At 48.4% G+C, this 13,455-nt stretch overlaps 1 protein-coding gene and 2 non-coding genes across 8 annotated transcripts in view; 2 read left to right on the top strand and 1 right to left on the bottom strand.

Annotated features, from left to right (window-relative positions):
• Positions 1-13,455, bottom strand: part of PKIG (cAMP-dependent protein kinase inhibitor gamma) — a 79,928-nt gene that overhangs the window by 4,090 nt on the left and 62,383 nt on the right. For all 6 annotated transcript variants that reach the window (XM_055545080.1, XM_055545085.1, XM_055545083.1 and 3 more), the window contains exon 3: positions 100-273. In XM_055545080.1, the coding sequence (XP_055401055.1) occupies positions 100-250 (151 nt within the window). In that variant the 5' untranslated portion in view covers positions 251-273. The remainder of the gene's footprint in view (positions 1-99; positions 274-13,455) is intronic.
• Positions 7,473-7,552, top strand: LOC129626285 (small nucleolar RNA U2-19). The gene has a single exon (XR_008701897.1). It is a non-coding gene; the product is annotated as a small nucleolar RNA U2-19 (small nucleolar RNA).
• Positions 7,701-7,772, top strand: LOC129626281 (small nucleolar RNA U2-30). Its single transcript, XR_008701894.1, has one exon. It is a non-coding gene; the product is annotated as a small nucleolar RNA U2-30 (small nucleolar RNA).

Here is a 13,455-nt window from a genome sequence, read left to right as displayed (position 1 = left end):
AAGAGGGGGCAGCCTAGAACTTAAGAGGCCAGCCCTGGAGCCCAGAAGAGGGTCTCCCACCCGGGGTGCTCAGACCCAAGAGTATCTGTGGGTTCTGACCTGCGCCCTCGAGGGCCAGCTCGCCCATGTCGCCAGCCAGCTTCCGCACACTCACGGCCTCGGAGTCTCCCTGGATGTCGGGGACCGCATTCCGGCGGCCCGTCCGGTCGCAGGAGATGAAGTCCGAGTAGGAGGACTCGACCTCCATCATGCCTGTCGCATCGCTCTTCAGGCCTGTGGGGGTAAGGGCAGGAGGACAGAGGTGAGCCCAGGCGTACCCTGCAGAGAAGACCCAGCACTGATGGGTTCCGACAAAATGGTAACTGCTGCCTTGCTCACGGCCGACAAAACAGAAAGCACAGGAAACTACAAATTAAGTCATGCATAATTTTATACCCCCAGAGCTACCATCATCATTTTAAAGGACATCTTTTTTTTCTCTAAAGTTCATGATAGCCCTCTACACATTTATCAATACTGTGCACCAGCCAGGGGCCACAGATGCAGCAATGAACAAGTCAGCCCCAGTCCCTGCCCTCAGGGAGCTTACAGTCTACTGGGTCAGAGAACAACCAGGGCCTGACCAAGGCTGGGGGTCAGGAAGTGATATTTTAGCTGAGATTTTAGGAGGAATAGGTAGACGAGTCGTCTAGGATTGCAGGGAAGAGCACAAGCAAAGGCTCTGCGGAGGGAAGGCATGGTGGGTGTTAGAAATGCAAGGGCCATGGCCTGGGGGGCAGGAGGAGTAGGACTGAGACACCCAAGACACCGTTGAGCTGGGCAGGGACCCGTTCGCATCTGCAGCTGCTCCCTCAGGACGATCAGATCAGCATTTTCAAAGATGACTCTGGCCCCTGGAGTGACCAGGCCCAAAAGGCTCCAGTCCATGGGGTCACAAAGACATGACTGAGCCACTACCTCTTCACTTTGATTGTAGTAATAAAGCCTAATTACCTGTCTTTCTTCCCGCCCACCCACTAGCTTTGTTCGTAGTGATGCTTTCTAAGGCCCACTTGACTTCACATTCCAGGATGTCTGGCTCTAGGTCAGTGATCACACCATCGTGATTATCTGGGTCATGAAGATGTTTTTGTATGGCATGCTTTAGGGAGTTTCAAACAGTAAGCTATAAAAGACAGCATACTATAGTATGATCTCCAGATCTTTTTTCATATGCATATGGTTCTTTATATATGTGGCTTTCCTCTCTCTCAGCTGTAAAATCAACCATCAGGGCTATTGACCACCATCTCTGTAACTGTCTCTGTAACAACAGGGCTTCCCTGGAGGCTCAGATGGTAAAGAATCCTCCTGGAATGTAAGAGACCCAGGTTCGGTTCCTGGGTTGGGAAGATCCCCTGGAGAAGGGAATGATTACCCACTCCAGTATTCTTGCCTGGAGAATCCCATGGACAGAGGAGCCTGGCAGGCTACAGTCCATGGGGTTGCAGGCAAGAGATGGTGGGCCTTAGAAAGCATCACTACGAACAAAGCTAGTGGAGGCGATGGAATTCCAATGGAGCTATTTCAAATCCTGAAAGATGATGCTGTGAAAGAGCTGCACTCAATATGCCAGCAAATTTGGAAAACTCAGCAGTGGCCACAGGACTGGAAAAGGTCAGTTTTCATTCCAATCCCAAAGAAAGGCAATGCCAAAGAACGCTCAAACTACTGCACAATTGCACTCATCTCACACGCTAGTAAAGTAATGCTCAAAATTCTCCAAACCAGGCTTCAACAATACGTGAACCACTAACTTCCGGATGTTCAAGCTGGTTTTAGAAAAGGCAGAGGAACCAGAGATCAAATTGCCAACATCCGCTGGATCATGGAAAAAGCAAAAGAGTTCCAGAAAAACATCTATTTCTGCTTTATTGACTATGCCAAAACCTTTGACTGTGTGGATCACAATAAACTGTGGAAAATTCTGAAAGAGACGGGAATACCAGACCATCTGACCTGCCTCTTGAGAAACCTGTATGCAGGTCAGGAAGCAACAGTTAGAACTGGACATGGAACAATAGACTGGTTCCAAATAGGAAAAGAAGTATGTCAAGGCTGTATATTGTCACCCTGCTTATTTAACTTGTATGCAGAGTACATCATGAGAAACATGGGCTGGAAGAAGCACAAGCTGGAATCAAGATTGCCGGGAGAAATATCAATAACCTCAGATATGCAGATGACACCACCCTTATGGCAGAAAGTGAAGGGGAACTCAAAAGCCTCTTGATGAAAGTGAAAGTGGAGAGTCAAAAAGTTGGTTTAAAGCTCAACATTCAGAAAACGAAGATCATGGCATCTGGTCCCATCACTTCATGGCAAATAGATGGGGAAACAGTGGAAACAGTGTCAGACGTTATTTGGGGGGGCTCGAAAATCACTGCAGATGGTGATTGCAGCCATGAAATTCAAAGACGCTTACTCCTTGGAAGGAAAGTTATGACCAACCTAGATAGCATATTCAAAAGCAGAGACATTACTTTGCCAGCAAAGGTCCGTCTAGTCAAGGCTATGGTTTTCCCAGCGGTCATGTATGGATGTGAGAGTTGGACTGTGAAGAAAGCTGAGCACTGAAGAATTGATGCTTTTGAACTGTGGTGTTGGAGAAGACTCTTGAGAGTCCCTTGGACTGCAAGGAGATCCAACCAGTCCATTCTGAAGGAGATCAACCCTGGGTGTTCTTTGGAGGGAATGATGCTAAGGCTGAAACGCCAATACTTTGGCCACCTCATGCGAAGAGCCTACTCATTGGAAAAGACTCTGATGCTGGGAGGGATTGGGGGCAGGAGGAGAAGGGGACGACAGAGGATGAGATGGCTGGATGGCATCACCGACTCAATGGACATGAGTTTGAGTGAACTCTGCGAGTTGGTGATGGACAGGGAGGCCTGGTGTGCTGTGATTCATGGGGTTGCAAAGAGTCAGACACGACTGAGCGAGACTGAACTGAACTGAACTGAAAGCATGCCATGAAGGTTCTCTGTAGATGATTTTTGTACATGTGCTTGGTGTATCATAATATATTTGAAGAGTCCCCTAGACATGAACACTTCTCTGGTAGCTCAGCCTGCAACAGGAGACCCAGGTTTGATGCCTGGATTGGGAAGACCCCCTGGAGAAGGGCATGGCAACCTGCTCCACTATTGTTGCCTGGAGAATCCCATGGACAGAGGAGCCTGGCGGGCTCCAGTCCACGCGGTTGCAAAGAGTAAGAAATGACTCAGCGACTAAACACCAACAACAATAGGCAGCACTTTCCTGCCTGGAGAATCCCAGGGATGGGGGAGCCTGGTGGGCTGCCATCTATGGGGTCGCACAGAGTCAGACACGACTGAAGTGACTTAGCAGCAGCAGCAACAGCAGCAGCAGGTCTTTGTGTAAATATTTCGGCCTGTGTCTAGCTATTTCTTTAGAGTACATTTCTAGAAGTAAAATTGCTAAGTTAAAGGGAAGGGTGAAATAATGTTTAAGACACAATATTGTGACACATTTGCCTTCCTGAATGACATAATGGTATTTATAATAACTGAAAAAGATGAGTAAATAGAACTTGTAAGTTCAGTTCTGTTCCTATTTATATTCCCACCAGCAGCCTGTAAGACTGTCCATTTATCTGCACCCTTGTCAAGAATGGATACTGCTATTATACATTTTTTTATAAGGTTAATCTGCTAAGGGAATATAAGTATCTCCCTTTGAGCACCGATGATTTTCTGAAGGCAATCAAATCATACAGTCACCACAGGGATTCTGGCCACTGGACGGATCCTGAGTTAGGAAGCGGGGTGGAGGGTCTAAGACACTGGCCTGACCATAGGAGTTCACAGTACTCTAGTTGAGATGGGCCCAGCAAATCCCAGTTCCAGACACATGATGGCAAATGCCAACGCTCTTCATAGTTTGAGGAAGCTTACTGCACATGGTCAGTGACAGGGAAGCTCCCAAATGTCCCTGAAAAGGCTAGGCATTGCAGGAATTATAGAGTATTCAAAAAACAACCAGCACCGGGTGCACATGTACTGATGGCAAAGTGTCAGAGATAAACTATTACCTGAAAAACTCAAGGCCTTCCTGGTGGTCCAGGGTTAAGACTCAGCCTTCTGAAGCAGGCAGTGGGTGTGGGTTAGATCCCTGGTCCGGGAGCTAAGATTCCCACATGCCTCACAGCCAAAAAGCCAAAACATACAACAGAAAATATTGTAACAAATTCAACGAAGACTTTAAAAATGGTCCACCTCAAAAAAAATATATTAAAAGAAAAGAAAAAGGCAGATTGCAAAACAACACCTTAAAGAAAACTCAGTTTCAGCTCATACAACTCAACACCACCAAAAGAAAAACAACCCAATCGAAAAATGGGCAGAAGACCTAAACAGACATTGCTCCAAAGAAGACATGCAGAGGGCCAAGAGACACATGAAAAGATGCTCAAAATCACTAATTATTAGAGAAATGCAAATCAAAACTATGAGGTACCACCTCACAGAGTGCGGAGGAAAGGGAACCCTCCTACACTGTTGGTGGGAATGTAACTTGGTTCAGCCACCGTGGAGAAGAGTATGGAGGTTCTTCAGAAAACTAACAGGATTTAGCAATGCCACTCCTGGGCATGTGTCCAGACAAAACTAATTCAAAAAGACGCATGAACTCCTATGTTCATAGCGGCACTACTCGCAGTAGTCAAGACGCTGGAGACAACCTGAATGTCCACAGACAGGTGAATGGGTGAAGGTATGGTGCATACACACAACAGAATAGTACTCACCCATAGAAATGAATGAAATAACGCCATTTGCAGCAACATGGATGCGACTAGAGAGGACCCTACTAAGTGAAGGGAGGCAGAAAGGCAAATACTACGTATGATATCACTTATATGTAGAATCTAAAATATGACACACATGAACCTACCTACAAAACAGAAGCAGAAACAGAGAGAACCGAGTGGTGGTTGCCAAGGGGAGGGGGCTGGGGGTGGGATAGTGTGGGAGGCTGGGGTTGGCAGATCCAAGCTTTCATACATAGAATGGATAAACCAGGTCCCACTGTACAGCACAGAGAACTATATTCAATATCCCATGATTAACCATAATGGAAAAGAATATAAAACACAATGTACATGTGTGTGTGTGTGTATAACTGAATCACTTTGCTGTATAGAAATAATTAACAAAATATTGTACACCAACCATACTTCAATTAAAAAAAAAAAAAAAAGATAACCCAGTTTACACAGCAGATACAAGAAAAACACCTTGCCAAATGTGGTACTTTGTGACAAAGAGGAACTTTCACGCCTAAGACTAAATTTTTATAATGGTAGTAGTTTGTATAAGCCCAAGTTATTGTGCAATGCTTTCAGAAAGTAAGCGACATTGGCAGGAAGCTCCCGGAAAGCACCCAGGGTGGGGCTCAGTAAGTGGTGTGTGTGTGAGAGAGAAAGAGAGAGCAAAGAGGGACTGGCCAGTATGGAGGGCTGGACCCACATCTCCCCACAACCCCAGGCTGAGAAGACACACTTGGAGAATGAATGAGGAGGAGACAGGGAGGCGTCCTGTAGTAGGAAGAGTAAAGAAAAGGACACGTGACCTGTTCTGTCGCCAGACCTTGAGCAAGACTGCCCTCCTCTGGGCCTCCATTTACCAGGTCTCAGTTCAGTTCAGTTCAGTTCAGTCGCTCAGTCGTGTCTGACTCTTTGCAACCCCATGAATCACAGCACGCCAGGCCTCCCTGTCCACCACCAACTCCCGGAGTTCACTCAAACTCACGTCCATTGAGTCAGTGATGCCATCCAGCCATCTCATCCTCTGTCGTCCCCTTCTCCTCCTGCCCCCAATCCCTCCCAGCATCAGAGTCTTTTCCAATGAGTCAACTCTTCGCATGAGGGGGCCAAAGTACTGGAGTTTCCGCTTTACATCATTCCTTCCAAAGAAATCCCAGGGCTGATCTCCTTTAGAATTACCAGGTCTATAAAACAGAATAAAGCTGGACCAGAATTCCACGGCAATCCCCACAGCTCCAGCAGGGGGCGCACCAGGCCAATTTGTCTAAGCTGCCTTGAAAGAAAGAAGTTGCCCTAGTTGTGTTGCTGGTTGCTTCTTGGCCAAAACCCAACCAACCAACCAACCAACCCCAGGCTCTGAATCTGCCAGAGATGGTTCTTCCGTAGGTCACGGAAGGTTCACTCCTACATTCTCCCTCTGGGAAAACTGCTCAAAGCTTCAGAATCGGGGCCTGGCCTGGTAATAACAGTAATAACACAGAATAAAATTTATAATGATAGTTCTAACCATCGGAGAAGGCAATGGCAAGCCACTCCAGTATTCTTGCCTAGAAAATCCCATGGATGGAGGAGCCTGGTAGGCTGCAGTCCATGGGGTCGCTACGAGTCGGCCGCGACTGAGCAACTTCACTTTCACTTTTCACTTTCACACAATGGAGAAGGAAATGGCAACCCACTCCAGTGTTCTTGCCTGGAGAATCCCAGGGATGGCAGAGCCTGGTGGGCTGCTGTCTATGGGGTCGCACAGAGTCGGACACAACTGAAGCGACTTAGCAGCAGCAGCAGTTCTAACCATAATGGTAAAAGCAAGTCAAGTCATTTCGTTTCCTGTACCTCACTTACAAAACTTCCACAGCAGCCTCTGAGATCTGTGAGGTGAGTTTATCTAACCACAACCTGAGACGGTCTGTTTCAGGTGGCAGGACCCGCACCTCCCAGAGGGAGACCCTGGGCAGGCCACACCAGCTCCCAAGCCCTGGCTCCGCAGGGCTTTTCCTCCAACTAGGATGTGGGCTCCACAAGAACCGGTATGTCTGTCTGGGTTTTCTCCTGGCCAGGCCGAAAGGCCTAACCCCGGCAGCTAAACCACACGCTCCGGCTGCTCGGTCCTCAGCTTCTTGCCCAGGGCCTGGCAAACAGCAGGTGCTCAGGAAACACTTGTCAGATTAAATCTGAGTCTGTCCATCGCTCTATCTCCTCTCCAGCCCCCTTTCCCTGCCTGTGGGAACCAGTGGGAAAGGCCTCTGTCGGCCACAGACGGCTGTGCTGACGTTCCGGTCCAGGGTCTCCAGCATCTGACACTGTGGGATGGATGGAGTTACAGGCTCCATCAGAAAGGCTAGTATCCTTCTCGAACTGGCACCCTGGGCCTTTGGCTCCTGCCCTTGCCCAGCTGACCTTACAAGCTGCCCAGCACAGGAGGCCGACCTTGCTGGCTCGGAGAGGGAAGTATGCCAAACTCAAAGGCCGATCCTGGAAAACACCAACAGCCACCAGTGTGCTCCGGCTGCCTCCCCGCCCCCACCCCCGCAGGGATGGGTCTAGGGAACACACTGTTTTCATTTTTCTGCAATATTTATATATTTTTCCTTCACTCTCTGCTCTTAAAAGTCAACAGCATTTTCTGAGATCTGCTCTTACTGAAGTGGATCAGTGATGAAAGTAGCCAAATCTGAGCATCAGAAGACCACCCAGTGTACCTGATGCATGCTCTCTGTAGTTCTGAGAAGCAAAAGAATAATTTAAAATAAGGGGTATGAAGGGGTGTGTGTGTGTGTGTGTGTGTGTGTGTAGGTGACTGGATAATTAAGGGGCTTATTGGTGGGTAAGTGAGAGTTGGTTGTGGGTGTGCTTGTATGAAAGGCTGATCAGTTCTGAGCAATGATGAAAAGATTTTACTGCAGAACTTTATATAACTATGAAGGTTTCTACACTTGATCTGAGCTCAGGAAAAAAAAAAAGTCAACAGCAAATGGGGAAATATGAGCAACCATCCTCAGAGTTGGAAGCTGCATCAGCAAACGGTCGTTCTCAGACTCTGTTAACGACAGCATCAACGCCAGGAACTCTGAGTGACCTGACACGATACACCAAGAAACCTCGACTTCTCTCACACCCTTGAGCCAGTAAGTCAGCAAGCTGACAGATGAGAACAGTCCCTGGCTGTATCAGCTTGCACTGCTCCTGGGGGTAAAACACAGCATCTTTCCATGTGTATTTCCTTTTCTGTGAACTGTACTCAAATCCTTTTGCCCATTTTCCCATTAGATGGTAGCATTCCCACTGATTTGTGGGAGTTCTTTATATATTGAGATAATCAGTCTTTCACATTAAGAAGCCTTACATGTATTTTTTGGGTTTTGTTCTCTGATTTTATTTCTCTGTGTGCACACATTTTTTTTCTCTTCAAGTAGTCAAACGGATCCATATTTTACTGTATGGTTTTCAGGTTCTGGATCATACTTAGAAATGTCTTCCCCACTTTGAGATTGGTGAAGAGTTCTCTCTTGCTTATTTCTTGTATTTTCCTGGCTTTATTTTTCATATTTAAATCTTTGAGCTCGAATTTATTTGCTATGAGGTATCTACCTTAATTTTTCCCATTTATCTCAAAACGTTTTATGGAATCATCAAACTGAAAAGACTCCCTGAGCTCATGGAGACAAACCTCTCATTAATAGCTGAGGAAAGTGAGGTTCAGAAAGGGAAAGTGACTCGCCCAAAGTTCTGGATCTAGCTGTCTGATCTCCTAGTCCAGAGGTCTTTCTCCCATGCCTTGCTGCACCCCTGGGGTCGGAGTCCCCAGCGATGTGACCCATCTCTCAGGGGTGTGTGGTTGCCAGGAGGCACCCAGTGCTGGCGTGCAGCCCACATCCCTGTTATGAGCTCAGAGACCTTGGACAACTGCCTCCATTTCTCAGGATCCCAGTTTCCTCCTCAGCCACATGGAGATAACAGTACCTTCTGCTTAGGGGGCTGTGCTGAAGTCAACGGGACAGTGTGCTCAAAAAGAGTCCGATAAGATGTGTGCAAGGGAAGAGGCTCACAATAAGTCATTACTACGGTCCATCCTCACTGGGTGACTTATCAGTAAAAGTGTCCTATTGACGCTTTCTTTCAGCTTCTTTGTTTTCACTCTATGTTTAGTGATGGACAGAAGGCCAAACCTCACACTTCCCGCTTTTGTGCTTTACCGTGCTGAGTGAACTAAGCTCCACAGAAGTGGCGCCCTGGCTGACGTGTGGACTGCTGCATCTGATAGGCCTGGCACAGAGGTGAAGCCCAATGAATATTTCATAAATGAGTGAATAATAGAAGACGGTCTAGATTCCAGGGCAGAGCAAAGACTACGTGGCTTTGCCTTATAACAGGGGCCAGAGGTCTGGCTCAGTCTCCTTACAGCAGGGTGAACGCCCTTCTCCCCACCCAAGGACCTTCCCTCTCTCCCAGCTTCCTTTCCCCCCATCAGAATAATCAGGTTGAAATATGATCCCTAAATGTCTTCCAGTCCTGAAACTTCATTCACTCATTCATTCAGTGTTTACTGAGTACTTTTTGTATGCCAGGCACTATGCCAGGTATGGGGTATGCATTGGAGCCAAAAAGATATTTACTATGTGATAACAGAAAAAGGCACTGGAAATCAAAACTACAATGAGATGTCACCTCACATCGATCAGAATGGCCATCATCAAAAAGCCTACAAATAATAAATAACAGAGAGAGTGTGGAGAAAAGAGAACCCTCCTACTCTGTTGGTGTGAATGCAAATTGATACAGCTTGGAGAACAGTATGGAGTTGCCATATGACTCCTGGGCATGTACCTGGAGAAAGTTCTAATTTGAAAAGATATATGCACCCTGAAGCTCACAGCAGCAGTATTTACAGTACCCAAGGCATGGAAGCAGCCTAATGTCCCTCAACAGATGAGGATGTGGTGTTTACATATACATATATATATAACGGAATATTTCTCAGCCATAAAAAAGAAGGAAATAATGCCTTTTGTAGCAACATAGGTGAACATAGAGATTATCATACTAAGTGAAGTAAGTCAGGCAGAGAAAGACAAATACAATATGATATCACTTATATGTGGAATCTAAACTAATGATACAAATAAACTTATTTATAAGGCAGAAATAGACTCACAGACACTCAGAGACATAGAAAACAGACTTATGGTTTCCAAAGGGAAAAGGGGAGGGAGGAATAAATTTGGAATTTGGAATTAACAGGTGTATACTATACTATACATGTAACAGATAACCAACAAGGACCTACTATATTAGACAAGGAACTATATTCAGTATCCTGTAATATCCTATAATGGGAAAGAATCTGAAAAAGAATATATATGTGTGTGTGTGTGTGTATATATGAGACTGAAGATATATATATAAATATGAGACTGAATCGCTCTGCTATACACTTGAAACACTGTAACTCAACTATGCCTCAATTAATAAAAGAGAGAGGGGCATTAGCAAATAAAGGAATCTATCATCAGGGACTATGGTAAGTGTTGTGGAGGAAGAGAACAGGTTTCTCTGTGTGGGGGTGGTTCAGTTCAACACTGAATGGTCAGGGAAGGCCTCCTTAAGGATGTGATCCTGCGCTGAGGTCCACAGAAAAGTCAGACAGAGGGTGATCTAGGTAGAGTCAACAGCCAATCTGGGAATAAGCGATCTACCATATTCTATCTCAGCTTGAGCCCTGAGCGGTGCTCAAGCCTGATGCTCTTCTGCTCCTCCCTATCTTCAGGAGGTTTGGGGGCCTTCCTCGGGGTGAAGAGTTTGGCCCTGAAAAGGAAGAGGCTTTGGGCTCAGCTTCCCAGACCCTTGGCGGCCCGGGGTCAGAGGCTGCGCTCTCACAGGTGCTTGCCCTGGGTGCCGTCTGGTTTCCCCACGGGAAGCCGTCTTCTCCCTTTGGTTGTTATTCTCCCCCCAGCTCTGTAAACTGAAGAGGCCCCAGCTTTTGCCAAGAGCTACACAGTCTGTTCCAAGTCTGCAGCTATTAGTCCTCATAGCTCAGGCAGATTCCATGACAGCGCCAAATTGTTTTCCAAATATACCAGAAAGGTCATTTCCTGTTTTTTTTTCTTTTTAAAAAATTAAGTAGTTGCAGAGACAGTACAAATAAGAAAGCAGAGCCTTCTGCAATGGACACGGAGCAGACAGTGGGACTTGGTCCCCTGGGACAGGCCTCCTCAGGGGTGGGGAACATGCTTTCTAAGGCTCCTCTGAGGGAAAGCAAGGGCTGTGGAAACCTGGTGGAAATACCAGGGCCTGGCGACCTGGCATTCCTCAAATTCAGAGGAAGCGGCTTTTCTCTGTGATGAGAAGCCAGACCCAGAGAGGCACTGAGGCAGGCAAGATAAAAAGGCCAGGGCTCCAGACTTGGGAGCATTCCCAGAACCTGGGAAAGGGCAGGGCAGTAGTTATGGGAACACGCCCCAAGCTCTACCTAGTCCCTGAGGGACACACCCAGGGCGGAGTCTCCAGAGAAGAACCCGGCTCCTACCAGGGCAGCACCTGATGCCCACAGAGAGGCTTCCTTTGGAGGCAGCTGGGCAGGGCCTTGGCCTCCACACCCAGGGGGCCAAAACCACGCGGCAGGGAGGGCAGGCGGTGGAGAGACCTGCTTTGGGAGGGAAGTGGGGTGGTGCTGTGTCACACGAGGTCTCCACGGACGCCCTTCTCCTCAGACCACCCTCCCGCTGGGGGCCTGCAGACCCCACACCCTCTGGGCCTCCTCCAGCCTGACGGGCCACTTCTTAACCTCGTCCATACAGGCGTCTCCTCTGTCAGGGACCTTCATGTGAGAGGCCCCCACCCTAGCACCAGGCCCGGGCCCTCTTCTCTATGTGTCCCTGGGAGCTCTCACCCTTGCCCTTGACAGTCTGTGGGGATGGCTCCCCAGGCCTCTCTTCAGAGCTCTAGAATGGGCAGTCTAACCGCCTACTCCACCCTTCCCTTGAACGTCTCACCAGCATTTCCAACTTCACGTGTCCAGTCACAAGCCTGCTCCCCCCATCACCCCCCAGGTCAGTGACGGAACGAGATGTCGAGGCTGCTCAAGTTGGAAACCTGGGGTCATCCCAGGGGAATGGAGTATTCTCCTTCTTCACTCCCGGTCCGGTTCATCACCGGGTCCCCACGCTTCTACTTGCAGAACTGAGCCTGAATGGGCCCCCTCTCCCCTCCAGCTCCCGGTCTCCATCATTGCTCATTTGCGCCCCTAGCCGCAGCATCGCCTCACCACCTCCCTGCTCCCCACTTGCCCCCGACCTAAGGTCTGCGTTCGCCACGAGGGCCAGGGCAAGGTTCGCGCCTCAGACACGGGGTCCTGTGGTTCCCCGGCTTCGTTCGGCCTTGGATGCTCCAGCATTTCACATCTGGCCAAGTCCAAGCTCTCTACACCAGCCCCTGACATCCCGCACCGACCTGGGCCCGCCTTCTCCTGTGAGCTTTTGTCTTATTTCCACCTTCTTCTCGGCCCATCTGGGTCTTTAATTCCTCATACTAGCTCTTCCGGACTTCAGGGCTTTCATGAGACTGTGTGCTCTGCCTGGAATGTTCTCTGTCACTTTTCTTTTTATAGAGCCTCTTAGATGGATTCCTAACCCTGCCTTTTTAGGCGCTCCTGCTCTGGGACCCCGACACGGGGCCCTGCAGGTCGTGAGTTCCCGTGCTCACCCAGCTGCATGTGGGCTGAACACCTGGAATCCTGCATGATACGGTGGCACCGCGAGGGCCTGGGGTCGCTCAGCTGCTGTCCCTAGAGCTGCACACCTCAATGCCCACAGAATCCTCTTCTGTAAAATGGGGGTGTGCCACCTGCCTGGAAAGGAGCTCGTAGGGAATAATCAGAGCCAGCAATTACAGAGTCCTGACTGCCTGCAACACTGCTAAGCATCTTACAGGCATCTCACTTCATCTTACAGCAACTCTCTGGGGTAGGAAGCATTGCTACTTCTGTCCTACACAGGAGGAAGCTGAGGTACTGAGGGGCTAAGTACTTGCCCAGGGGCGTATCATCCACTGAGTGTGGAGGAGGAGGGAGCCTGCACTATTGGGACAGGAAGCACAGAAATGAGTTGGCATCAGGCCTGGCGGGCAGTAAGGATTCACTGGAAACTGCCCACTCCCCTTTCTCCCCTTTCTCCTCCTCTCTCCCCCACCTTATAACAAGGCATTTCTGAAGGAAGGAAAAGAAAGCAATGAGGTCCTAGGACAGCCTTCTGCAATGCTAGCAAAAGCATATACCCAGATGCACTTTACCCAGGCTGAAGCAAAATTCTGTTGAGAATGTTTGACTGTAAATGTAAAACCTCATGAATCTGTCCAGTGATGTTGGGTTGATTCTCTGAACTCTGCCACAACAAATTCTAATTTTTGTCATCTAACTTTGGTGAAAAAAGTATTGGGGGTGCACATTTAAAAAACTCCCGCCCACTCTGTCACCATCTCTCCCCTGCTGTGGCTAGGCAGCGTTAGCACTTCACGGGGGGCTGGGGTTGGGCATTTGGGATGGTGACACAAGATCTTCAAACCACGGGAGTCTGTGCTTCTGTGGAGCCTTGGGAAAGCAGCAGAATATAGCCCAACAATATTATTGCTTGGAGACT

Source organism: Bubalus kerabau, chromosome 13 (assembly GCF_029407905.1).
Source record: "Bubalus kerabau isolate K-KA32 ecotype Philippines breed swamp buffalo chromosome 13, PCC_UOA_SB_1v2, whole genome shotgun sequence".
Taxonomy (NCBI): Eukaryota; Metazoa; Chordata; class Mammalia; order Artiodactyla; family Bovidae; genus Bubalus; species Bubalus kerabau.
The sequence above is the reverse complement of the archived record's forward strand: the minus strand, read 5'-3'. Positions and strand labels throughout refer to the sequence as shown.